Source organism: Hippocampus guttulatus, chromosome 17 (assembly GCF_054856545.1).
Source record: "Hippocampus guttulatus isolate MCC_2025c chromosome 17, RoL_Hgut_1.0, whole genome shotgun sequence".
Taxonomy (NCBI): domain Eukaryota; kingdom Metazoa; phylum Chordata; class Actinopteri; order Syngnathiformes; family Syngnathidae; genus Hippocampus; species Hippocampus guttulatus.
Window position 1 is genome coordinate 2595208 of NC_141277.1, and position 24513 is coordinate 2619720.

Sequence of the window (24513 nt, forward strand, 5' to 3'; positions counted from 1 at the left end):
CACTTGGATTTATATTTGTAAAGTAAACGTGAGGTACTGTTTTTGTTATGCTCATCAACCACTTTGCTCGAACCAATAACTATACTTAAGTGTGTTGCTGCTCTCTGCTGGTTACTCCAAAAAAATGCAACGAGGGGCCACTTTCAGAGAGACACAAAATAAATACAGTACTGTAAAAGTCTTCCAGTAGTGTACAGACATTTATGAAACAGTGAGAGTACCACGCAAATATTTATCTGATGGGAAAAAATTGTGTAATCATTATTTTGTCATTTTTTTACCCCTCCAATTTCAAATTGAACTTTGAACATTTAACATTAATTATTCATTAAACGTTTATTATTCAAAAGTGACGGTTTGCTTTTTTCCTCCGGCGTCCGTAAACACTATTTCGATCGCAGCAGATTAACATTCAAGTGCCGATATTTATGGAAGTTCAAAAAAAATGTTAGGATTTTGTTTTAGAATAAAAATGTTGGCCAACCAAAAAGTTTCGGTTGACTGGGATTCGTATCATCAACTTACTTGTCGTTGTTGACATATCTGACCAAGGAGCTGTAAATGTATCGTCTGAATGTGTACGGGAGTATTTTTCAATGATAAAATAACAACAAATACTGCGACTTGATGCCAAATAATACATACGTTAGCTACATAACAGGGGCCTCGATATGCAGTGAGTCTTTTTGGTTGGCCAGTGTATTTCTCCCCCAGCTCCTTTTCTTCCCAGACCACCCCCCGCCCCCCCCCCCCCCCCACCACCATTTTTTTCCCTTTTTTTAAATGTAGGCTATTGCAGGCCAGCTCTGTAATTTTGGAATCTGTCCTTGTGTATGGCGGACGGGAAAATTCCTCACCAGGAACGGTGACACAACCCCCCCCCCCCCCCCCCCGGTGTGGGAGCTGTGAGCGGACAGCCCGCACGATCCGGACTGTCGTCTTTTTGACGGCTCGTTACATTATTTGCTACAAAAAATGTAACGTAGCGTGTCGAAGCGGCGAGGGGGGGCAAACACAAGACTGGAGGGAAATTTCTAACATTTTTGAATTTCCTCATAACTAATTCACATTTTCCCCTCCCCCGGAGGAGGAAGCCGTTGTTGCAGACACCCCTGGCCGAAGGGAGGCTTTTTCGTCGGGAGTGTTTTCGCATGAGCCACGGCGCTTTTGGAGGTATGTCAAATCACTTATTTTTATTTTTGAAAACATTTTTTTAAAATTACAAATTTCCAGTAGCGGGCTAACGTCAAGTTTATGGCTGTTCCACTTGACTAATGGACGCGTCAGCTCAGTGCTCGCCTTCCAAACCAGGTGCAGCCATCATTGAGGAGCAATTTTGCTCGAGTGTCGCGGATTTTGATTTAGGAATTGTAACTTTGGAATCATGTGCTGGGGGAAAGGCCGCTAACCGATGCTGTAAGCGAGCTGTGGTAGCGAAATGAAGGGCGACGAGGAAGGGGAGGAACAATCTAAGCACACACAAAAACCTCTTGCAGCCATGTTTTTTTTTTTTTTTTGGGGTGAATTTTCCATCAAATTTGAGCAGGGCTCCGGAGTTGCCACCCCCCCTCTCCGGTACTCAGGCCACATCCACACCGCTCCTCGGTGTTTCTTTGACCGCCGAACACGCTTCACAGACGGATACGACCGTCACTTTATTGACGTCGATTAAAAAAAAAATCTTAATTTGTAATTTTTTTTTACATAAAATAGACGTTTTTTAATGATCTGAACTCTGCGACCGATTGGCGCCACCTGTAGGTAGCCATTTGGAGAAATTAAATACAAGCAGCATAATTTGATTAGTTTGGGATCTGTTATCACTTTACACACAATGTGCAATTTTTTTGTTTCAAATGAAATTTAAAGTGCTTTGATGTTCAACCCAATACATTGACAGTTACCTTTTAAAAACAAATCCAATGGCAGGGTGCAAGTAATCTTTTTTTCCTCCCTTGTTTTTCCCCCTCAGGAGCCTCTGGCCCTGAATGGTTTTGCTTAAGGGTGACAAATGTAAATTCTTACATTTGTTTTTCATTCTAAGCTACTTAATCATGCACTTTACTATTATTGTTGCCTTCAAATGTTTTGGTTTCCCTCCCTCCTTATTTTCCTTTTCACCTTCCATGTTTCAGGATTTATACATATATATTTTTCTCATTTTGTGATTCATTCAGATTGGGAATTTTACATGCAAAACTAAAAATAGTCCAAATTGAACAGAGTAGCTATGGAGGTAGAATGAGTATGTCAGCAAAAAAAAAAAAAAAAAAAAATGTAAGTCAGGAAAAACAATCACCAGCAGCGCTCCTGCGGTTTATTTTATTAATCTTGTGGTCGCGTTTCCCATTTTGCTCGACTTGGGTTTTTATTTGAGTCTGGTTGCCATTTTGCTCGGGGTAATTTGAATGCTGACCTTCAAGTCAAGTCCTCATAATAAATTCAGTGGGCTCCTACAAAATTATAATAAATTTGACAGGACAATTCTGCCTTTGTTTTTCAGATGAAATTTGATCTCAAGTAAAGAAATGGATGTTTTGTTTTGTTTTTAACAATAAACAGACCTTTGTAGGGCTGAAACATTTGTTGTGCACTATTAATGATTGAGCAACCACAGTCTCTGATCTTACAAGCTAAAATAAGATCAAGTTGAATTTTTATTCAAGTCGAACAATTTTTCTTCTTGCAGGAAGCAAACATAAAGAAACAAGAGCCAAACAAATTACAAGTAGCTTTAAAGAGATTTGACAGAGCTGCAAGCATCTGATGATGTTAAATGAGATTTTCTGTGGAAATTTTTGATTGCTTCCACATGCACAGTCTGGATCAGATCCGATTTTTTTTTTTAACCTACTGTAAAAACAAAACACTGCCCATCTGACAACATGCTATACGATAATGCTTATTGTAAGCAATGTTTTGTATATCTTTTTTCTCTAATTCTTTTTGTTTGAGCTACTTTAAGCATTAGCGTTTCTGCCTGATGTCATGCAACTGAGACTTCAAGTTTCAATTGAAACGTTCAACTGTGGAAGTGACTGCCCGTGCTCCTGCGTTTGCAACACCTGTACATGTTTAAAAAAATAGACAATGTTAGTTCTTGCTGCTTGTTGTACCAGTGTGCTAGCATATTTCGAATTAAGAATCGTAGTTAGCAATCCCGCAAACAGGTACAATTTTTTTTAAAACAACCATCGGTGCTGTCGTATGTCAGAGGAAGACTGAGAACAGAGAACAGATGGCGGACATTTCCAGTTTGTGTAAAAACGACAGTGGTCTATCAAGTTACAGTGAGGGGTTTCTGTTTTCGTCGATATCAACTTGCTAGCCGAGTTTCTATTTTCTAAAGAAGAAAGATTTGCTTTCTTTGATTCCTCGCCAGTCCTTTTAAGCACTATTCCGGATGAGTGATGTGGGTTAAAATGAGCCTTTTAGAATCCATTTTGAGCAAAGCAGGCATCCACTGTTCTCTTGTGTTCTCAGTGGCTGTGCTGAAAATGTCTGAAAATTGCTTAATTTATATTAGTCCCTGGGAAATTGCTTTTCAGGGGTTAGGGCCGCCGCATAAAATGCTGTGCTTTCCGCTCATATTTCTTCCTCTCCTTTCCCTTGTAAAAATGAACCTTATTGGTTTGATGAATAATGCATCAGGACATTCATTTGCTACAGCAGTGAAAATTAGGCTTGTTTACGTGCAGCGGTTATGTACACAAAATTGGTCTTTTTTCTTTTTTTCCACTTGACCATTTTGTGAAGGTAGTGCCTGTGTTGCTTTTCTGGGGCAAAAAAATAAATAAAATCAGCAGAGCAAATGTAATTTCTGCGCGCGGTTAAAAAAAATAAAAATAAAAAATGGGGGAGGGCTGAAACCGGTGCGGCTGTAATGAAACCATAAATCACAATGGTGCCAGGTTTGCCTCGCCCCGCGTATGTTTGCAGTGTAATTTTGATTTCCATCAAAAATTTAATCTGCCATCCGACAAGGGTTTTAGCAGTGGATTGGATGCTGTCTTGAATTTCTAATTTTAGGGCCCTGATCTTTCTGGATTTATTTCTGCATGATTCAAGTCTGCTTTTCAATATCTCCTGTTATTAAAATTTAATTCACAGCATTAACATATAGATTGAAAATGTTTTTTATGGGGGGTTGTGGAGTGAATACCACTGGAATTTTACTAGACGCCAGTTTGTTGCATAGTCTCTGGTGTGTGTGCGTGTGTATGTTGGAATGGGGTTGCTGGTGGGGGATTTATGTATTTCTTTGCGTTATTGCTTTTTGAAATGATGGTCAAGCTCAATATTAGAACACATTTATTACGAGAGGACAGGAAAATGTACGTTTGATGAAGGCAAGACGATTCTCGGCTCTGCATAACACAAGCCAATGCAGTGAAAGCAGTGATTGAAGTGACCCGTCCGTCCTCCATTTTTAACTCGCTCCTATTTTTACTCCTCCTCTGGAGAGTGCAAACATTTTCCTGATCCCTTAAACAAATTTGTTTTTCATACTTGGATTTTCTTTTCCTGTGTATTTGACTTGCAAAGCAGATGGTTTTTGTTTTTTGTTTTTTTTTTGCAGGAGGGCAAAGTAAAATCGGCAATCCAGTTTACTCTGTTCTGAAAGTGATTGATTCGCTTCATTATTGTGTGCGCATAGCAGCACTTTGACCAAATATAGGGCAATTATTTTTGGTAGCTAAGCAGCGCTAGCATTGCATTCTTCGGGGAAGATGCAAAAAAAAGCTGTGCTTTTTTTTCTCCCAAACCCTACAGTCAAGCTTTAGATATCGGAAATTAACTGTTAGCAGCATTGTATTTGACACAACATTACAACGTACACAAAAACAGTGTACATCTCTTAAATCTGTTTTATTTTTTTGTTTTATTTATATTTATCTTCTAATCCGCTTCTCCTAACAAGGGTCACGGACGTGCTGGAGCCTATCCCAGCTGTCTACGGGCAGTAGGCGGGGGACACCCTGAACCGGTTGCTAGCCAATCGCAGGGCACGCATGGATGAACAACCATTTGCTCTCACAACCACACATGGGGACAATTTAGTGTTCCATTAACCTGCCATGCATGTTTTTGGAATGTGGGAGTTTTTGATATTTTTGTTATTTTTCTTTGGCCTTTGTGAATGGGTGGGGCCCAAATAATTTTGAAATCGTCCCACTACTTTTGGACCAACGTTACATGTAGGGGTTGACGATATACAGTATATCGCCCTCAAAATAATGGTCAAAGTTGCTTTCATGAAGACAATACATATTCAGAAATCCCCATATTAATGTCATTTTTATACAATACAGTATATCAACGTGTACATTTTTCCAAGGTCTACTGTACATGCCGAGCTGTTACGGAGAGTGCATGAAAGAAAATGAGCGGGGCGCGCCTGAGGGAGCAAGAGAGAGTCAGTCAGTCAGTCAGACAGAGAGAGGGACAGAGCGAGATGAGGTGTGCGTATGGAGCGGTGCTGCTTGGCGGGGTTGTGGCAGAAAGGGGCACCGCGGTACCGTAATGTATGATGTGGCACGCACCTGAAAACATGAACTTTCCAACGCAATATGGCATTTTGGGACATTCATGGACATCAATCAGCCTTTGTTCGAGTCTATGAACGTTCGTAACATGAACCTTCACGAGTCAGGATACCTGTACGATGTTTTGCAGATATATGACGCAATAGTAATAATAACGACGAGACGGCCATTAAGCCTGCTGGAGTGGCGAGTGGGATCGATACATTTTGAGCTGATACCACCAAAGATCTATACTTTTGATACTTCATTAAAAAGAGGCTGTGCATTTGCAGTATAATTCCACTGAGGATAATCGGTACTGGAATCGATGAGCTGACTCTCACGCAAGACAGCGGGGAGGGGCTTGTTTGTAATGAAAGTTATTATAATCGTTAAACATTGACAGGTAGTGCCAAAATCTTAGAGGGACTATCCAGCCGGGATGGTGACGATATGGAACCGCACAAAAACTGAACGGCTTGCTCTTTCATTTCACAGTTTATCCTAATGAGAGCCCTTTCATAGTCTCACCCAAGGTAATTATCACTCACTTATGTTGCCTGCTCCATGTCATTAATGTGTGACTTTGTCTGCTCCTCTCATTAACCACACGGAAGTTCAGGGTCGGAGAAGGTGGAGTCATGAGTGCACAAGAGTCACCCAGGGTTGGAGAAGGCGGAGTCACGAGTGCACAAGAGTCACCCAGGGTTGGAGAAGGCGGAGTCATGAGTGCACAAGAATCACCCAATCCCGGCAAGGAGCTCGGAAGCGGCGGGAGCAACGGTCCCCCTTCCACTTCCGCCATGGTCAGCCAGGACGCCGGCTTGCCTCCAGTCACGATCAAGAAGGAACCGGGCGCCACGGAGACGAGCAACGGTACCTTTGGTGACGCCAACCCGGCGGAGATCTGCGTCGTCATCGGAGGAAACGACGGCAAAGCGAGCGGAGGCGGATCTCGCAGAGGCCAGACGGAGGGTATGTTCGCTCTTGGTACTCCTCCCCCAACCAAGAGCACAGACTCGTGCATAGGTGTGTTGCCAAATGTATACATACTGTACACATGTTAAGCTTGCAAAAATGTTTGCAAACAGTTTTAATGGTCGCAAACAGTTTTTCCTATCGTCATCTCAGTGTGACCACCGCGTTGCCAGTTGCCCGTCCCTGAACTAAGATATTCCTTTGTTTGGTGCTAGTAGTACCTAATTGTATTGAATGATATATGTACTGACAAAACCTCTTTCCTTATCTAGGTTCCTATGTATGTGGAGTTTGTGGGAAGAAGTACAAGTATTACAACTGCTTCCAGACGCACGTTAGGGCACACAGAGGTAAGGGTAAGAGATGGTCCCAAAATGTCATGCACAAAAACATTAGTTTGAGAGAGAGAGAGAGAGAGAGAGAGAGAGAGAGAGAGAGAGAATATGGCCTAATACTGATTTCCTCTGCATTACAGAATCTGAGAGCATGGTGGTGGATCTGCAACCAACGCCCAACAGTGAGTATTCTTTTTACAATTATTATTATTTGAGGACAAAATCAAAGGTGATCGGAGGCATTCCACCCAGTTTTGCAGGCCAAGACTCACTGTGTCAAAGGGCATTGTGTTTCTCAAGGACATTAGCATCCTTCCCAGGATTCCTGCTAGAGGTTTTATCATTCTCATACCTCACAGTACTTGTTTAACATACACTCTCTGTGGTCACTTTGGGCACACTACGAAAAGGGAGTCGTTTCAAAATTGGGAAGGCATGCAAAAGCCCAGTTGTCTTTTTGCTGGCAAATACAGTCTGTCGTTATATTAAAATCCACAAACAAGTGGAACCAAAACGTCCGTTCGAATGAGTAGACTGCTGGGTTACAGCCTTTTTTTCCCTTTTTTTTTTTTTTTTTTAAAATTCCACAATTAAATAGTGTACTTGATGAATACTCATTAGACTGATGTTTTCAAATAGAATGTGTGTTGCTAAGAAATTCCCAAATGAAAAGTGCTTTTTCATTTTGACTGCAAAACGCGCGCACTGCAGTGCTTCCCAAATGAAATGAAAACTGCCTGTTTGTGTTCTAAGTGATGTCAGAATTTTCCCACATGTACCTCCTAAAATAGTCCGCGATCGTCCATCAAGATCAGTGGGCTTTATCTTTAACTCCAGATTTTACGACAGCAAATAAAATCTTTGGTTGCTCTATCTTTAGCTTGGAAAAAAAAAACACCACAAAATTCAACACACATTAATTGTGACAATCAACCCATTTTTTAAGACAGAGAAAATGTTGATCGTTCCATATAAGTAATTGTTTTGTCAAAATATAATTGGGGCAGCCTATTGGGAAAACGTCCTAACCATCACACAAAATCTTCAACAAAACGGGGACTTAACAGGCACATAAACCTACACACACCCTCCACCCACACTATGCACTTAGTGATGAACTAATAGACTGCAGCGACACAATTTCACCTTGTCCGTCAACTGCTGTATTATGCTGTTGGTCTGAACATTCAAAGTTGATGTTGTGTCGAAGCTTGCGCAATAAAATGTGAATGGAAACCATTGTGATTTCTGCAAATATTTATCAGTCATGCAGTGAAAATGTCATCATGCTAGTTTATCTCAGTGACTTGATGAACGAGAAGACATTGGTGTCCAATTTTTAGCCAGCCTCGTATGGCCAATATTGCAACAGGCATTTTTAGTTCGGATCACGGGGATAGAGGATACTTGTAGAAGTGTTTTACTTCTTGCCAAAGATTTTTTATTGACATTTTAGGCAGGGATTTTTTTTTGTGTGTGTGTTATGGCCTTGAATCAACTTATTTTTCATATTTTTTTCTCTCTCATATCTGCGCATCTGTTAGGTGGCTTCCGTTATTCCTGTGACATCTGCGGCAAGAAGTATAAATACTACAGCTGCTTCCAGGAACACCGTGACCTGCACGCAGTAGATGGTAACGTAGCAAATTTCAGTGGGCTGGCAAACAAAGAATGGAATCAACAAAAACAAACAAAAAAAAATGCCGGAGCTAAAGAACGATCCTGAAGGAAATGCTTTATTTATGGCAAAAGTGTGTTTTGTAGCCCTACTAATGATCACTCGTATTCACACTGGGTCAGAATGTCACTTCATTTCTGACGATATTTGTACGTTACATCCGGTTGCGTTTGGAGTTTTTAACCATTGTGGATGTCATTTGGATCCATTCCGACAAACAAAGCTGCATTTTAGGATGACGGTGAGTCATTTAGGATCAACCTTTCACACCCATCCTCTGCCCTGTCCCTTTTAGATCCATATGAGCAGGTCATGATACCCATTGATGGCCTTAAAGAGGAGGAGCCGGTTGAATCCTATCCTAAAATTGGACCAAGTAAGACCTTTTAATGTCTTCTAATTTCGACGTTCCTCTGCATTTTTATGCACCTCTCTTCAAATAAATACTTCCTTCTCATGTGATACCGCCATGTGTCGCTATCAGACACCTTTTGTCAAATGAAAACTGTGTGGATGTGCGTGTGTGTGCTTGCTTGTGGCACTTTTACAACAGCTGCAGCTGTAATAAAGCGCTTTTATAGAACATTTAACATACAATAAAAATAATACAACAGAACCCGTAAAATGAAACATGGACAAAAATACAATCGTAACAGCTATTGCGTGCTCATTCCATTCAGAAGTTGTCTTTTCTTAAAACCATTGATGAACGCTGTCCCGCAAACCAAATGTGCATCTTTAACTGTCTACTAAAATACAATGATTTATAAACGACTGTAATTTCCGGACTATAAACCATTCGTTTTTTTTCACATGCTTTTAACACTGCGGCTTAAACAATGATGCAGCTAATTTATGGATTTTTACGGGCTCATGAGTTTCGTGCCGCCAATATAGTCAGGGTCAATTCCAATTATAACCCTTAGCCCTCGGTTGTAGGCGTTTACGAGAACAAAGGGGTGTACCGATTCCCAGAGGACTTGGTCTCACATCAGGTTCTGACATATCGGCCGCAACCTGCTGAAATGTGGCCTGACAGGGTCCAACATTCGGCCTTTTTGAGTGGTGGCTGTGCCAGAACCAGCACTGGAACTCTATATTCATGACATAGTGTAATACAATAAGTTCCAATGAATTATTCATATTTACCGTCAATATACTGTATTCAGCCTTGAAGAAAATGTGACTTCTGTGTTAATATTTGCGATCTATATTCGACACACAAAACAGAAAAATGCTGATGTGACTGATTCTTAACTGAGCCCTGAGCAACTGTCTTTTTTTTTTTTTTTTTTTTTTAGTCGCCGGCGACTCGTTAGCTTTTCGCTAACTTTGGACTAGTCTGCTTGCCGGTACACCCAAAACTGGAAAAATGTTGTTTTTTTTTAATCCATATACAAAGTCAGAAATGGGTGTTTCTTTTAGTCATTTCCCCTCCAAATGACAGAATGCTAATGTGCTTGCTTGAGATTCACGTTATACTGGACTATACTGTAAGATTTAATATGTTGTACACCACCTTTATTTTCCATTTGATTTCATCTTCATTTAAGACACATTTTTCTGTGCTTTCATTTCCCTTCTCCTGCAGAAACGGGCAGCTTTGTTTGCGAGTTCTGCGGGAAGCAGTACAAATATTTCAACCCCTACCAGGAGCACGTTGCGCTTCACACACCCATGAGTGAGCCCTTTGTTGTTATTTTTTTTTGTTGTTGTTGTTGCTTTTTATTGCTCCTAAGTGAAAATGTTAACTTGCCAAATATTTAATCAAATAACCTGAACATTGAATGTCTTTTAATGCCCTCGATTGCCTTATAAATTTCATCTCCTCCTCCTTCTGAGCCATCGCCGTGAAGCCAATAATAATTGGTAACCGCACCGAGTTGGTGGTCTCGGTGTATTGTGTGGGCGAACGCGCCTCTGCCTCTTTCGAAAATGATTGAACAAAAGCTCTTCTGCAATGAGTAACTTGCGCATCAAAGTTCAACAAAGTTGTAAAGGCCTCTGCGCTGGCTTTCGCACTTATAGCACTGATGCAAACAACTTTTTCAGTCGGTCGCACGACTCGCACAGGTTTTGGTTGCACCCGTTTTTGGGGTGGTACAGCATGAGCATGCTTGCTGATGTATATATAGTTGTCATGTGCAGGGGAACTGTTTTGCACGGGGTTTTGTTTCGCTAATTTGTCCTCGGAGAATAGAGACGCTTGAGTTTCACATGCCTATACTGTATGTTCGCCAAAAACAAGCAAGTGAATTTTGCGGCGTGGTTTATGTTTGCACGGGCGGATTGCTATGATCGGTGGAAGTCCCGTGAATTGGTGGGAATGCTATCTACAGCCATATCGGTTGAATCCTGGGCAATATATACCATTTTGACTTCCCCTGCATAAAATATGCTTATATGCGCATACATGATATAATTTTACATTCTTAATAATGGTACGACATGCCATTTCTGGACAGGACAGTCAATCCTAGTGTTTATTTTATTCCTCTAAGCATGTGTGTATTTCATGCCAATGATAATGAAATGTCCTGTGTTTCTCCTATTAGGCTCCTTTGATTTGACGGCATCTCGGGTGCAGGAGTGCGGAAGCTTGGACATGAGTAAATTTGGCCACAGCCAAACTGATAAGATTAAAAGTAAGTGAGTTTTGTTTCTCTCCCTCTCTCTCTCTCTCAATCTCTCTCCCTCCGTCTCTCTCGCAATTGTCTGTACACATGCAGAGAAGACAAAAGCAAGTACAATGTAGCTAGATTGCAGACGTTAACATTCATCATCAGTTTGATCGCGGCATCAGAATGCTCTGTAATTAGCGGAGCTTGTCGGCACGGCGAATTGTCGTGTTGTTCGTAAACAGACGGGCCAAAATTTAAAAAGCGATTGAAACAACAGCAGAAAACAATCAAGCAATCAAACATTTATAAAGTGCTTTTCATCCAGAAGAGCAACTCAAAGAGGTTTTTCTTTGAGTTGCTCTTGTGTAAGAGCAACTCAATTGCTATGATCAAGCTTCCTACCTCTAGGAAATGCTCAGACAATTTCACAGGTTACAAATAATGGCCGATGGTATACGGCTGGCTGCGGAGGACCAAGGTGAGGAAACACAAGCCGCAAAGGACAGTCGTCCTCTTTGTATACAAGCAATTAAAAAGTGAATTTTCCCTTTAAGAATATACAGTATCTCAGCAAATGCTAAGAAATGTGCCTCTGTCAATTGTATAAAAAGTCCAAATTCAAATTGTATGCAATATTGTTTTCAAACATGAAAAACCATAGAGCTATTTAAAGCATGCACATTTTTTTTTAAAATGTGGGTCAAAAAGATGAAGCGACGTGCTGTAACATAAGCTCACATTTCAATGTGAAATGAACAGCTGGAACATTTTTGATGAGATGCTGAGCATGATAGAATTCACAACCTCATTTGATGCATTCGCCACGAACTAACATTAAAACTGCATACAGTGCCATTGATTTTCGTCGTGGCTTTCAACATAAAAGAAAATCTCTCAATATGCAGCATTGTGATTAGTGTCTGCTATTTTTGCTTTTACACAGCCAGTCACTTCAGACGGAAACTGGAGAATGCATTACAGTCTAGCCTGGTTGACACAAACAGTTCACGGAATTCAAGTGGTGAGTCGTATGTCTTTTTTTATTATTATTTTTTCCTTGTGCAACATCAAAGTTACCAATGTTCAACCCCGAAATAGTCTTAGTCTCTTGCAGCGTGTGCTACTTGTCATTGATGAGTTCAATTAAACATATGTTAATCTTTTTTTTTTTTTTTTAATCTTTTGTTTATTGAACATAAAACATATATACAGTAATAATTTGACAGAAAATAAGGTAGATAAAAAAAGAAAGAAATCAATCTTCATACAACACAGTTATTATGTTCAAGGGAGTAGGAAGAAGTAAAAAACTTATCTAGTCCTACCCCGTTATGTGATTGTATCTAATAAATCATTTTTATATCAATCAGAAAAGAAAAAAGTAAGAAGAAAGAAGTCTCCATTAAGGCTCATACTTTACCCTTAACCGTGATATTTTTACAACTTTTGGTTTGTATCGGGATTATATACTTCCACACCCTGACACTCTTGTGTCAATTTTCTCTTGTATTCATAATGGATATTTATATACCTTTCTCTATTTATCAACTTAGTTCTGATTTATCATTATATTTAATGTTTTGAATTTATCATTTTAACTCTGATTGATGTAGGTTGTTTGTACTATTTTTTTGAATTTGTTTTTGAACTCAGCAAGCGATTTACTCATTTTCAGGTCCGTTTCGAGATTATTCCACAGATTAACACCTTTGATAGATACACTTCTTTGCTTGATGTTTGTTCTTGTTTTGAGTTTTTTGAATAAGTTGGTACCTCTTAAATCATAGCTGCTTTCTCGAATTTCGAAAAACTTCTGAATGTTTTGGCAGAGCAGGTTATTGTGTGCTTTGTACATTAATTGGGCATGATGTTGAACATGATTGCAAATTATTGTATTCTGTTTTTTTTTTAAATGTTTTATACAACGTCCCAACTTTGTTTGTATTATTTAGGACATGCGCATGTGTGACAAGTTTATGCCGTGAATCAAAATGGAAAAATAAAAGGAGCAAACACGCCGCGGTAATCACATTCCCTCTTCTCAACCTCCAAACAGGCACTCCAAGCCCTCTGGTGGCCACTTCCTTCCCTACACCTCAGAGTAAGTGCCAGCCCCACCCCTACCCCGTCTACCTTTCCGCGTGAAACAAATGTCCAGTATACGTACGCTGCTCTCCATTGCATGTCACTTTTGGTTCTCTGCAAGCCATTGTGCGTCTACTCTACACATGTGCTGCATTCATCATCACTGGAGAAAGAACTTGCAAGGGCATGAATATTAGGTTGATTGTACATTTGTAGCGGGCTTGGATCCGGGCCTTTTGAAGTGTGCCACAATGAGAAGATAATCAGTTCAGTGAAATACAGGCCACGACTAAGTCAACCCAACCACATTTTCAACAAGTCGTTGCAAATCCGTTCCAAAATTTGAATTCATATATATATATATAATTTTTTTTTTCAACCAATCACAAAGAGCTTTCATTGCGAGGCACCTATTACGCTACCGCTATCCTTGTCGTCTCTGCCCTTGTATTTTCTGGATCTTGAGTTCTGAATTTTCAGCCCTCCTCAAATATATTCTCTGTTACTCCTGGAACAAAAAAAAACAAATCTGCTGGGCTTTTTAATGCATAGCTGAAGCTAGCTCAGCCAATATTTTATTGTGATCTATCTAATTTGTTTTAGCTGTTTTGAAGCGTTGGCTGCCTCAACCTTTCTGCAAGGCGTAGCAATCCAAAATCTTTTACTCTCTTTTGTGTTGTGATTATATTTTCTATTTGGTATGCTTCTATCCCAATATGCTGGTTCTTAAGTTAGGACAGAGTTGGACTGAGGCTGCAAAGTAACTGTTTGGCCCCCCTGCATGCAATACTTCTCCAAAGTCTCTAAAGTTTTGTCAACTGCATTGTCGAGATAAATGCTAGAAGAAATAAAGTTGACAAAAGCAGTTAGAGTTTTTTCATTGTTGGGATGCACGATAACTATTAGACTTTATCCAATATACACTACTCACAAAAAGTTGGCGATATTTGGCTTTTGGGTGAAATTTCAGGATGAGCCGAAAATGGTTTCAAACGGCTCGACCATGTTGTGCAAAGTGAAGTTGAGTATCTGTGATGCACTTTGGGTTTGTGGATTGGATCGGACTGGTTCGAATAAAAACAATACAGATCGAGGTATTTTGGCTTGGATTGGAGCGAAACTGTGAGGTGGCATTCATGTTTCACGTTGGGTGTTGGTAGTTGAGCAAATTAGAGAGGATGGGATAATGGATGAATGGATCATTAGAAGATGAAGCAACTCGTGAGCACAAGCCGATGCTGTTCATTGTAAATTATGACTCGTGTCAAGTCCCCACGTGTGTGTGTGTGTGTGTTATATTTACATACTGTAGGTATTTATATTAATTAATAATATAACTAAATTGTGAATTTGTCATTTTCATTACGTTGCACTCTCTCAACTCATTCATTTTAAATGAATCAAATAACAATTTTGGGAACTTACCAAGCACAGTGCGACCAGTTAAACATTATAGCATTCAGATATTAAATGAAAACATTGAGAGGTCCCTCAAATGTATTTTTCAACAATATACTATACATATAGCATGTTGTCCTTCAGTCTGAGCTGTAGAATACTTTGGTTTTTATGACTTTGTCCAGTATACATTTGTGAAATAGTGTGTAACTTTAATTTAAACAGTCTTTTGTGTTTATTCAACATTGTCTGTCTTTGCAACATAGTTTAAAGTCGTTTGTGGGTTATCGTTCTTTTTTTCTGATTTCAGCTTCTGTGTTGCTTTATCAGCATAAACTTCCCAAAGCTTTCACACGCAGATTTGCCATTTCGTCGTCCAATTGAAACAACACAATAGCTTTATTATTTATTATTATTCAATATATTTTTTTAAAGAATCTGCCCAAATCAGATTTCAGAATCAATATGAAAGGGCCTTCTAGAATACATTGGGGTTGGTCAGCACTTTTCCGTCCTCTGATTGGTGCCGAGCGACGCGTGTGGGATTCATTGCATGAAGCCTGGAGCAGACAAATGGACATGACTGAAAATTGATTTTCAAGGCGGACTCTTCAAAAAAAAAAAAAAAAAAAGAACAAAACAATTGTGACGATCGGACAACTCTTGGAGCTGGCTGGCTTGGCGCTGAAAGGATTTATTTGACACTTTCACAGTAGCCTCATAACAGTTCTCAACACCATTAGCAAAAGAGAATGGAGTTCGTCTAAATGAGCATCTCTGGTGAGTACGATGTATTTTATTTCATGTTTGATCTTCTTATGATGTGAGAAGATCACGGTTCGCAGTCTGTTTTACTGTAGTGGAGAGATTTTTAGCTGAACGTTGAATTGGCGCCGCTGATAGCGTGGTGCTACGTTCGCCTGACTTTGTCCAGTGCAGTTTGTGTGGGCTCAGTTCTCAGTGACGCAGTGAAAGTGAGCGCAACTGGTTGCCTGTATCGATATGTGCCCTTGATTGTCGACAAGCTCCGGGTGTAGTCCCGTCTTTCGCCTGAAGTCAGCTTGGATAAATTCCGGCACCCGTTACCGAAAACAGGAGGAGTGGCGTCATGAAGGCTGGATGGATGTTGTCGTCACTGTGGACTGTGGCGCCTGGTTTTCCCAGAGTTACGAGCCACTCATCTTTTTAACAAGACAGAATTGCAGATGGTGTTTTTGTTGTGTTGGTCCTAACGTTCTAAACTTTGTTGTGCGGGGAGGGCGAGGTGGTGGGGAGGGAGGTTTGCTTCGTGAAGTCACACATCTGATCGGCACGGCACGCCAATGGTATGGATAAACTTGTACAGTATGTATGTATATGTGTGTACATATCAACGTACGTACATACAAAGTATGTATCTGGAAACGTATGTGTGTACTGTATTTGTATAGCGTGGAGTATACCAAAAAACAAAAAAAGGCAGCGGTTATCGGTAGCAGGAAGTTATCGGTGGGAATGAAACCTATCGTGCATCCTTTCTTGGTAGTACTGCAATTGTAGGCCTACACATGGCGTAAAGCCAGAATGAAGGCAGCTGAATGGACAGATGCATTAGCATTTGTGCTTTTGTCACCAAAGAGAGATTCAACTCTCTTCTGGGCCTTGTGATTTTTTAGAACCCTACACTTGTGGTGCCTGTGGCATCCAGTTCCAGTTCTACAACAACCTGCTGGAGCACATGCAGTCCCACGCTGGTGAGTCCACTCTCACAAATGCATGTTGAAGCTCAGCAGTGAAGCAAGCACAGAATTTTAAATGGCTGCAATTGATGTGGAAGTCTGTACAAGCAAACGTGTTTTCGGCATCAAGTTCTCCCATGTGGTTGTTGCAGATCTGGTTCTGGGACACCTGGTTCCGATTCTTTTTTTTTTTTTTTTTTCTCGGTAGTATCATCAGGTAGCCGTGCAATGGCTTAATCATCGTATTTGTTCTTGATAAAGAGTCTGTCTGTCCGTGTGCAGTTTCAGTGATAAATTAGGCATATCCAGGCTTCATAATTATCTTTGGATTTATGATTACCTTCCATTTTGTTTTTAATTTTCCAGTTTTGTTTTGACTGTAGGTCCATGCATCAAACTAATTTGACGGCATTTGTCGGATCTGCATGTGAGAACTGGTTGTTGCAATTATTCATCTGACATTTTACTTTGAAGTCAGGACCATATTTGAAACATTCGCATTCTTCCACTTTGTTTCTGTTTTGCGGTGCCTATATCTTTTCACTTCCTTTTTTGTCCCTCCATAATCTTGCATCTCCACCTCCCTTTTTTTTTTTTTTTTTTTTCATTTGAAGATGAAGATACCATGGCTGATATTGCTCCTCTTTATTCCCTCAGCCGACAACGAGAACCACACCAAAGGAGACTCTCCAAAAGCCTCCTCAGCCTCGGGTCCTCAGGAGCCGCTTTGGAGAGCGTCTCCGGCTCAGGCACCCCACCCTCCCGTCAAACTCCAGATACAACCTCAAAGTCTCGTCCAGAGGAACCACAATATCACCCGTACGTTATTACGAACGTCACTCGACTCCGCCGCCTTTTAATTTCACAAAACCAAACGGCTGCGGTACGTCATCTTCCCAAACTCTTCCAAACGCATGAATGAGACAAATGCAACAACAATAAGGCCTTAGCCTGAACCCTTTTATGTCGGTGGAAATGAGTCATCACAAGCATGATGTATGATGATGCTTGTCGCCGGCGAAGGCTCGCTCTGTGGCACCATCCTCACAGACTTTGATTTTTGTTTTTATGCGCTGCGGCGATTTGATAGTCAACTTTTTTTTTAAATCAAATTTTGACCAAATTGATTGACAATTATTTTTCATCATCATGTAATCTTTTAGAGTCGTTTCACTTATAACTGTCCAAATCCTGATTTCAGCCACATTCAAGGTGAATAATGCTGCCAAATGTAAATCCTGATCCCTGTCGACTCAGTTGAGGTTGATTATGATCCATTTTTATTGTTCATCTTGTCCTGATTGACATTTCTTTTTGACCAGATAATAATGGGCTGCCTGAGAAGGAGCGACTACAGGTGGCTGAGCGTCTCTTACGGGTAATGTGTTCTGATCTGAACATGCTCAACGTGCTCAACAGCAAGGACTTCCTCAAGCTGGCGCAGACGTTGGTGGACACGGGGGCACGTCACGGTGCTTACTCCACCCGCGATGCCCTCGGCAACATGAGTGCCTTGGCGCTGCGTCAGCTACCCCGCATGTACAACCAGGTCAAGGTCAAGGTGACGTGCGCCCTCGGCTCCAACGCCTCTCTTGGCATCGCCGTCACCTGCCACTCCCAGACGTCAGGGCCGGACGCTTGCTACGTTCTGACAGCGTACCAGGTGGAGGGGTCGAGACTGAAACGCTACGTTCTTGGCGTGCGGGAGGCGGAGCTGAGGGAGGGGCCGGAGCAGATTCACCACTGGGTCCAGAATGTATTGTCTGAATTTGTGATGTCAGACATTCGCACTGTGTACGTGGCGGAGCCCCGGGTGTCGGCGGGCGGATTCGGGGTCTCTTCGCTCGGTGGCGGCGGCAGGGGCAGGATATGCTTACGCTGCGCCGGGTGTTCGCTCGGCGCAGTGGTACAGGCGGTCCTCGGGAAACGTAGCCTGCAGGCTCGAGGCCTTCACGAGCTGGCCGAACTCCTCGCCACATGCAAGGACATCTCCACCTCCACCACACTGACACTGAGGGAGGAGCAGCAGCACACCAACGCTTCCCTAAGCATGACCGAAGAAGGAGCGCAGGGCAGCGCTGCCCAGTGCCCAACCCCTCCCTGTTGGGACCGTACGGCCGAGGCCCTTCTCCAGGTCCATGCACACTTTGAGCATATCTGTGAGACATACGGGCGCAGTAAGTCCACAGCGCCGCTGCTCCAGGGACTCAACAAGCATTTGCTCGGCACGCTGACTTGTCTGCTGGCTCCTCTGCGCCTGGCAGCGCTGGAGCTGAGCAGCCAAAGGAGACCCACCCTGCAGCAGGTGCTTCCCGTCTACCTGCGCCTGGAGAAGTTCTTCACTTCCAAAGCCGGAGAAGCAGGAACCGGCATGGCCAGCAAACTCTGCCACTACTTCCTAGAAGCGCTCAAGGAGAACTTTAAGGTAATATATTCAAATTGTTGCAAATGTTATTGTTCGGACTACACTATAATTAATCTCATTACATTTTTTTTTCCCCCTGAGAAACAATTATAGTAGAACTGTCACTCGATTTATAAGCTTTCGATACTTCATACACTTCAGTGCTATTAAACTATGGGAGGAAGGACTGAGCCATGGTGTTATCCATTTTAAATGTGAAAAATGTCACCAACCAAAAATATCACCAAAAGTAGTCCTACTGAAATTATGCTAGCATCGAATTCATTCCGTGACTCGATGGATAAACCACCGTCATGAGAATAGAAACATCCGTCCTGTCCCCAGGTTGAGCGAGCCCACCAGGTGGCGATGATATTGGACCCTCAACTCAAGCTACGCTCAGTTCCCGCTTACCAGCACGAGGACATCATCTCGCGCGCCTGCGAACTTGCCGCCGAACCCAGGGACGGCGGCATGACCACGGCCGGGGCGTCGTGCGGCGAGGAGCGGGACGCCGACGGCCCTCCCATGCCCAAAATCACCCGAGTGGAGGGGGCGGGAAACAACGGCGGCCTTTCCAGGATGACCTTGACCACCAACGACGAGAGTCAAAGCCACGTCAGGCAAGAGATCTTCCAGTACCTGGCGGAGCCTCTCCTCCAAGGCACCACCGATCTCTTCCACTACTGGAGCTCGACAATGGGCGACAGGTTCCCCAAGCTTGCCCGCCTGGCGCTGTGGCTCCTGGCTGTGCCGGCGGTGGGCATACGAAGCGAGTGCGTAACTGTGTGCGAGCAGAGCCTGGCCATGAAGAGGAGGCAGCAGGTAACCGCCGAAGAAATGAACAAACTCATTTTCCTTCGCTCCAACATGGGCTAACCAACCAAACCTTCACCTTCCACCAGAGACTTATTTATATACACTAAGGCCGACCGTAAAGCTAAATGTGTATGGAGAGGCGGAAAAAAAAGAAGACATTTTTAGGTTGCAAGCGGGACGGAGCAGTTATTTGAGTGCCAGGTGAGCCTCTTTTGTCTGGCTTGAAGACTCAACTGCTTTAAAGGCTACATTGCTGTTAGACTTACGGGATGGCAGGTAAGGTCAGTAAGAGTGAGCTTGCTGGCATAAATACAACACACAAAACGGTTCAGTAATTTCACTGCCTTTTGCACCTCTTCAGTCATTTGTGGCAATGACGCCAAGATTTTTTTAATTTCAGCAACCGCCTCCCCAAAATCTGCTCAACCACTCACCTTTTTGTTCAAAAAGGTTCAGTACACTAAGAGTTGATTACAGTCTTATGCCCTTGTCAGACGCTAACGTCGTCCACTGTTTCTTTTAGCTGGATTTGCACTGCAGGGCTCAGTGGCTACTTCCGACGACCCTGAATCTACTTTTTTTGTATTATTGTTATTATTTTATCTTTTACATCTACATTTCAAGTGTCACACACTGTACCCGACAAAGCCGGGTTTACGATCCACAATATGATCCAAATTCTGCGCAAATGCATCGACGCCAGGCATTGAGACAGAAGAAAAAAAAATCATCGAAATATTTAACATTCCAATGACATGAGAGCCACCTCAACAATGCTCCACTGGCTACGCTCTCCAAAAATGTTGATGGCCTTGCATTTTTCATTGCATCCGTTTCTCAAATATAATGGTCTTTGCTTTTGGATTTATCGCAAGTGTTTTTTCTTGATAAATACTGTTTCATTTGAGCAGACGTGGACGTGTGTGAATGTGTCACCATATGTCAAATGCATTTGGATGACCTCACAAGGATCAGCCGTACGTTAATGGTGTACCCGCATTGGCAGATACGCTTGATATGCTGGATGTTTGTATCCACATCTGACAGGTCTAATTTTGATGGGAAAGATACCCGATTCATAGCATTTTTCTTCTTTTTCCACTTCTGTGACGCATATTCACATCAACAACAAAACCTCTGAATTGTGCCACTTGAATCGTGCGGTGTAAATCCAGCCTTTGTCTCCTGCTGCTACATGTGCTAGCCGCACTGCTTGGCTTATGGGCACTCTTATCAGACGTTTGGGGTTTTTGCGATGATTGTGTTAACAGTTAGCGTCATACTTGGGGTACAGCCAAGCTTGTATTGAATATATTTAAATCACCACGCAGTTTTAGCTTGCTCACTGTAGAAAACATGCTGACCTGCTGTCGATTTTAAACATGTTGTTTATATGCTGTGTTTTTTTTTTTTTTGGAGTAATTTGAATAGTCTTGGTTCTGGTAAATGCATAACTTCTAGACCCCACTTTTTAAAAATCAATATAGTTTAGTCTTCCGTATGTGGGGCTTCATGTGTTCTTTTCTTGAGGCAATAAGCTACAGCGCGTGGTTAATAGGGTAAACGACAGAATCTACCAAAAGAGATTGGTGGCGGACACGCTTCTTCCACCGTCAATTGGCGATCGCTTTGTTTTTGTGGGAATCAAAACGGAAATCTCTCCCAAAGGAATACATTAGCCTGATACTTCCCTCACTGTACTTTGACCTCCATTTTGAGCGACACGCGTGCACCCTCAAATACAGCTCGTCATGTCATTTGAAATGAGCACGTTGTATGACAGACAGATGCCCTGGCATGCCCACTAATCCCCCTACCTAAGGGCCACCGACTAATGAAATCAAGTTCCTTTTATTTTTGTTAGTTTTTTTGAGGGGGTGTGCTAATACCTCTTTTAATTGCCTTGGATGAATGGCATACACATCTTCTGTTACTATTTTTGTATGCTGTCAATATTTGGCTTCAGGTCAAAATTCTGGTTCCTGAAACATTCGGGATAAGTCAGTTCCCTGCCTGAGCAGAGTTGCTCTGTCACGGTAATTGTCCCGAAATGGTAATTGTGATCAATTGGAATATCCTCATCTAAACGACGACTCACGGACAACGTCATGACGCGAGTAAACGTCATTTCCGCTTCTTACTTTCTACCATCAATAAAATACGTTCACGTTGATCACCTCACTAATAATGTCCTAGGCTTCCTCCTCACTCCACAAGCGTGGTGCTGTGCCGTGTCTGAGGTTTGCCTTGTTTGTTTACCTGTGCTTGTGTATTTACGGTGGGCTGCACGCCAGATGCCCCCTCCAAGTAGTTTCTGTATTCAAAACACCAAATTCCTTGTGGATAAACCATGCGCAGAACATAATTGAGCGTTTCAGTGGGGATATTCCAATACACGTTTACATGACCAAATATTCGGGTTCAAACCGGAGTCTTATTTGGGATTTTCAAAACCGGTATATGGCATGTTGGGGTTTTTGCGGGTGGCCTTGCGCAACCGGAACGTTGCTAATATTCCGCTTTTGAAAGAGTTATTGACTGCATGTAAATGTATTCCGTGTGTTCCTTCTGCCCTGCGTTTGGGCTTTATATCGCTTACTTTCTGTCAACAACAAAAAAAAAGCCTTTATGTTGCTAAATTATTGCCTTCTCTGCAACATCTCATTTATTTGCATTTTGCGTTGTTGCTTCTCTAAGCAACTTTTGACTGACTGTTGGAAACAGTGTCCTCTAGTGGTTAATCGTAGACCTGCATTATGGACAAATGGACTTGGCAAGTGCTTTCTATCCCACCACGCAATTCCCTATTGTGAGCATTTACGCTCGTGGTGTTGTCTTCAATAATAAGAATGGTCCGTAATTGTCCTCAGTTAATACTATATTAGTATATTCGACAGTATTCTATTCAAACGGTGGAACTATCTGTAAATATAATGGCCCATCTGAACCCCCACAAACTGCTATAGATGCCACACATTTTTAATGTTGATGATTTTTCCACCAACAAAAAAAAAGTGCTTGGTTTATTGAACATTATCATTCAATATTTGAATTGTCTATCTTTTAAAATGTCTGTTTTTTTGCGGGTAACCTGGTTCTGTGCGACCTGGATTTGGGGGATTGGGCATGGGCATTTCCTTGACAAACTTTTAATTGATGAGCAATCGAAGAATCTTTTTTTAATCATAGTAAACATTAAAGGAGAGACGTATTGTGCATTGTTTTTACAATCTTGAACAGTTCCAAGGCATTTATATAATCTGTGGCACGCTTTTGTCAAAACACCCCAAGGATCATGAATTGCAGCGCACTCTGTGCCCTATTTCTTGTCTTCCTGAAATTAGCTCGTTTTTAGGAGCGGGCCCTGTCTCCTGCAAGTGAGTTAGCCTTCATCCTCGGCCAAGCCCGGCTTTCATTACCATGACAACTGGGGACAGAGCCTGATCTTTGTGAAATAGTCTTCGCATGACTCCCCTTGTCATCTCGCCTGCTAGTGTGTGCACAACAGCCGGCAGGATGTTGCCGAGTGTGTGTGTTCCGATGGCCAGCTCTTCTGCCGCATCGCTCGGGTAACATCAGCAAAAGTGTCCACAATCCGACCAAAACTGTTAAATGATAGATTTTCTCTCCTTGCTTGCACCCAATTAAATACAAGTCGCATTTTCACATATAAGTGCTTTGTTAAAAAAAAGATGACATCAGTGGTCTTCTACAGACCAGCATCTGTGCTGGTTGTAGTCAAATCATCGACGACCTTTAGCCCCAATTATCAATGCCATGCGATGGACGAGTTCTGAACCAACACTTAATCCTTGTATCTGATTGCCATTTTTAAATATATTTTAAGTGAGTCTGGGAAAAATGTACTTTATTTGAACTATACCAATTCAATGGTTTACCTCAATATTTAAAAAGTAGTGTTGCTGCTCATTGTAAAATAATAAATAAATAAAACAACCACCAAAAAAAAAAACTACAAATATTTTAAGTTAGTGTTTTTGCTCTGGGCCAGGAATAGATGAAGGGATTTGTGATAGCGTTTTTTTCTTTCAAGTATGTATTTTAAATAGGATACGCTCTGGGACAAAAATGCCATTAGTTGACGTCACGGCGACACGTCAACGTAATCAAACCGTAGAACTAGCTTTGTTTTTTGCCGTTTTTGCTTAAATGAGAATTCTATCGTAAAATAATTATGCATGCGTTTTAAGATTATATGATACGGTTTGAAGACAGGTTTTTTTTTGCCCCCTTTTTGTTTCATGTCAGACTGTATTTGAGCCTCTCGAGTGCCGAGGGAGGCGGCCGAGGTACTGCTGATCCTGGGGTGCTGCGAATGCGTGATCGACGTCATCCGTTTTCCGAGGACGTATTATGTAAATACGTGAGAACTGCTGTTTTTATGCCACGAGGGGGCGCCATCAATTCAGAGATACAGTAAGGGGCGCCAAGAACATTATACCTCTTTTTCTACAGTAGCATTTCAAGGAGAAAAAAAGTCTTTTGATATGATCAAAAAAACTCAAGTTAGATACTGTTAGCCCAGCCGCTGTAAGTTTGATTTTAACTTATTCAGACGACAGTTGTAAAAATATGCTAACACTGAACCGTGTTCTCCTTTGGCTTCTAGTTTGCATTATCAAATCAGGTTAACAACTGTGTTTTGCTTTTAATCTTATTTGACGGTCGTTTTTCCTCTTTTTTTTTTACTGTTACACAACACGTTTGATCCTTTTTTTCTTCCTTTGTAGATTCCCACCTAAGTTGTCTTATTAGTAAGCCTAATTTATACTTTTGTAGCAACACTATTTTTATATAATGACAAAGTAAGTTCAGTGTCTTTTTCTTGTTGTTTTGTGTCTTCTAATGGCAGCGCTGTTCAAAACTGTTTCTGGACGACGTAACCCACTGTAGTATGTGATGTGTGAATAAACTCCGAATCTGTGTCTAAA

At 41.7% G+C, this 24513-nt stretch overlaps 1 protein-coding gene across 4 annotated transcripts; it reads left to right on the plus strand.

Annotated features, from left to right (window-relative positions):
• Positions 1–904: 904 nt before the first annotated feature.
• On the plus strand, positions 905–24513 carry znf618 (zinc finger protein 618). Of its 4 annotated transcripts, none has more exons than XM_086135303.1 (14): positions 905–1173; positions 6143–6554; positions 6776–6853; positions 6979–7020; positions 8383–8472; positions 8812–8892; positions 10108–10197; positions 11072–11161; positions 12081–12158; positions 13194–13238; positions 16276–16353; positions 16996–17157; positions 17661–18763; positions 19088–24513. In XM_086135303.1, the coding sequence occupies exons 2-14, from the start codon at positions 6167–6169 to the stop codon at positions 19619–19621; spliced, it is 2859 nt and encodes a 952-aa protein (XP_085991429.1). In that variant the 5' UTR covers positions 905–1173; positions 6143–6166; the 3' UTR covers positions 19622–24513. The 4 variants fall into 4 exon arrangements, with proteins under 4 accessions (XP_085991429.1, XP_085991431.1, XP_085991430.1 ...); XM_086135305.1 differs by having other exon boundaries at positions 6143–6500; XM_086135304.1 differs by having other exon boundaries at positions 6148–6554.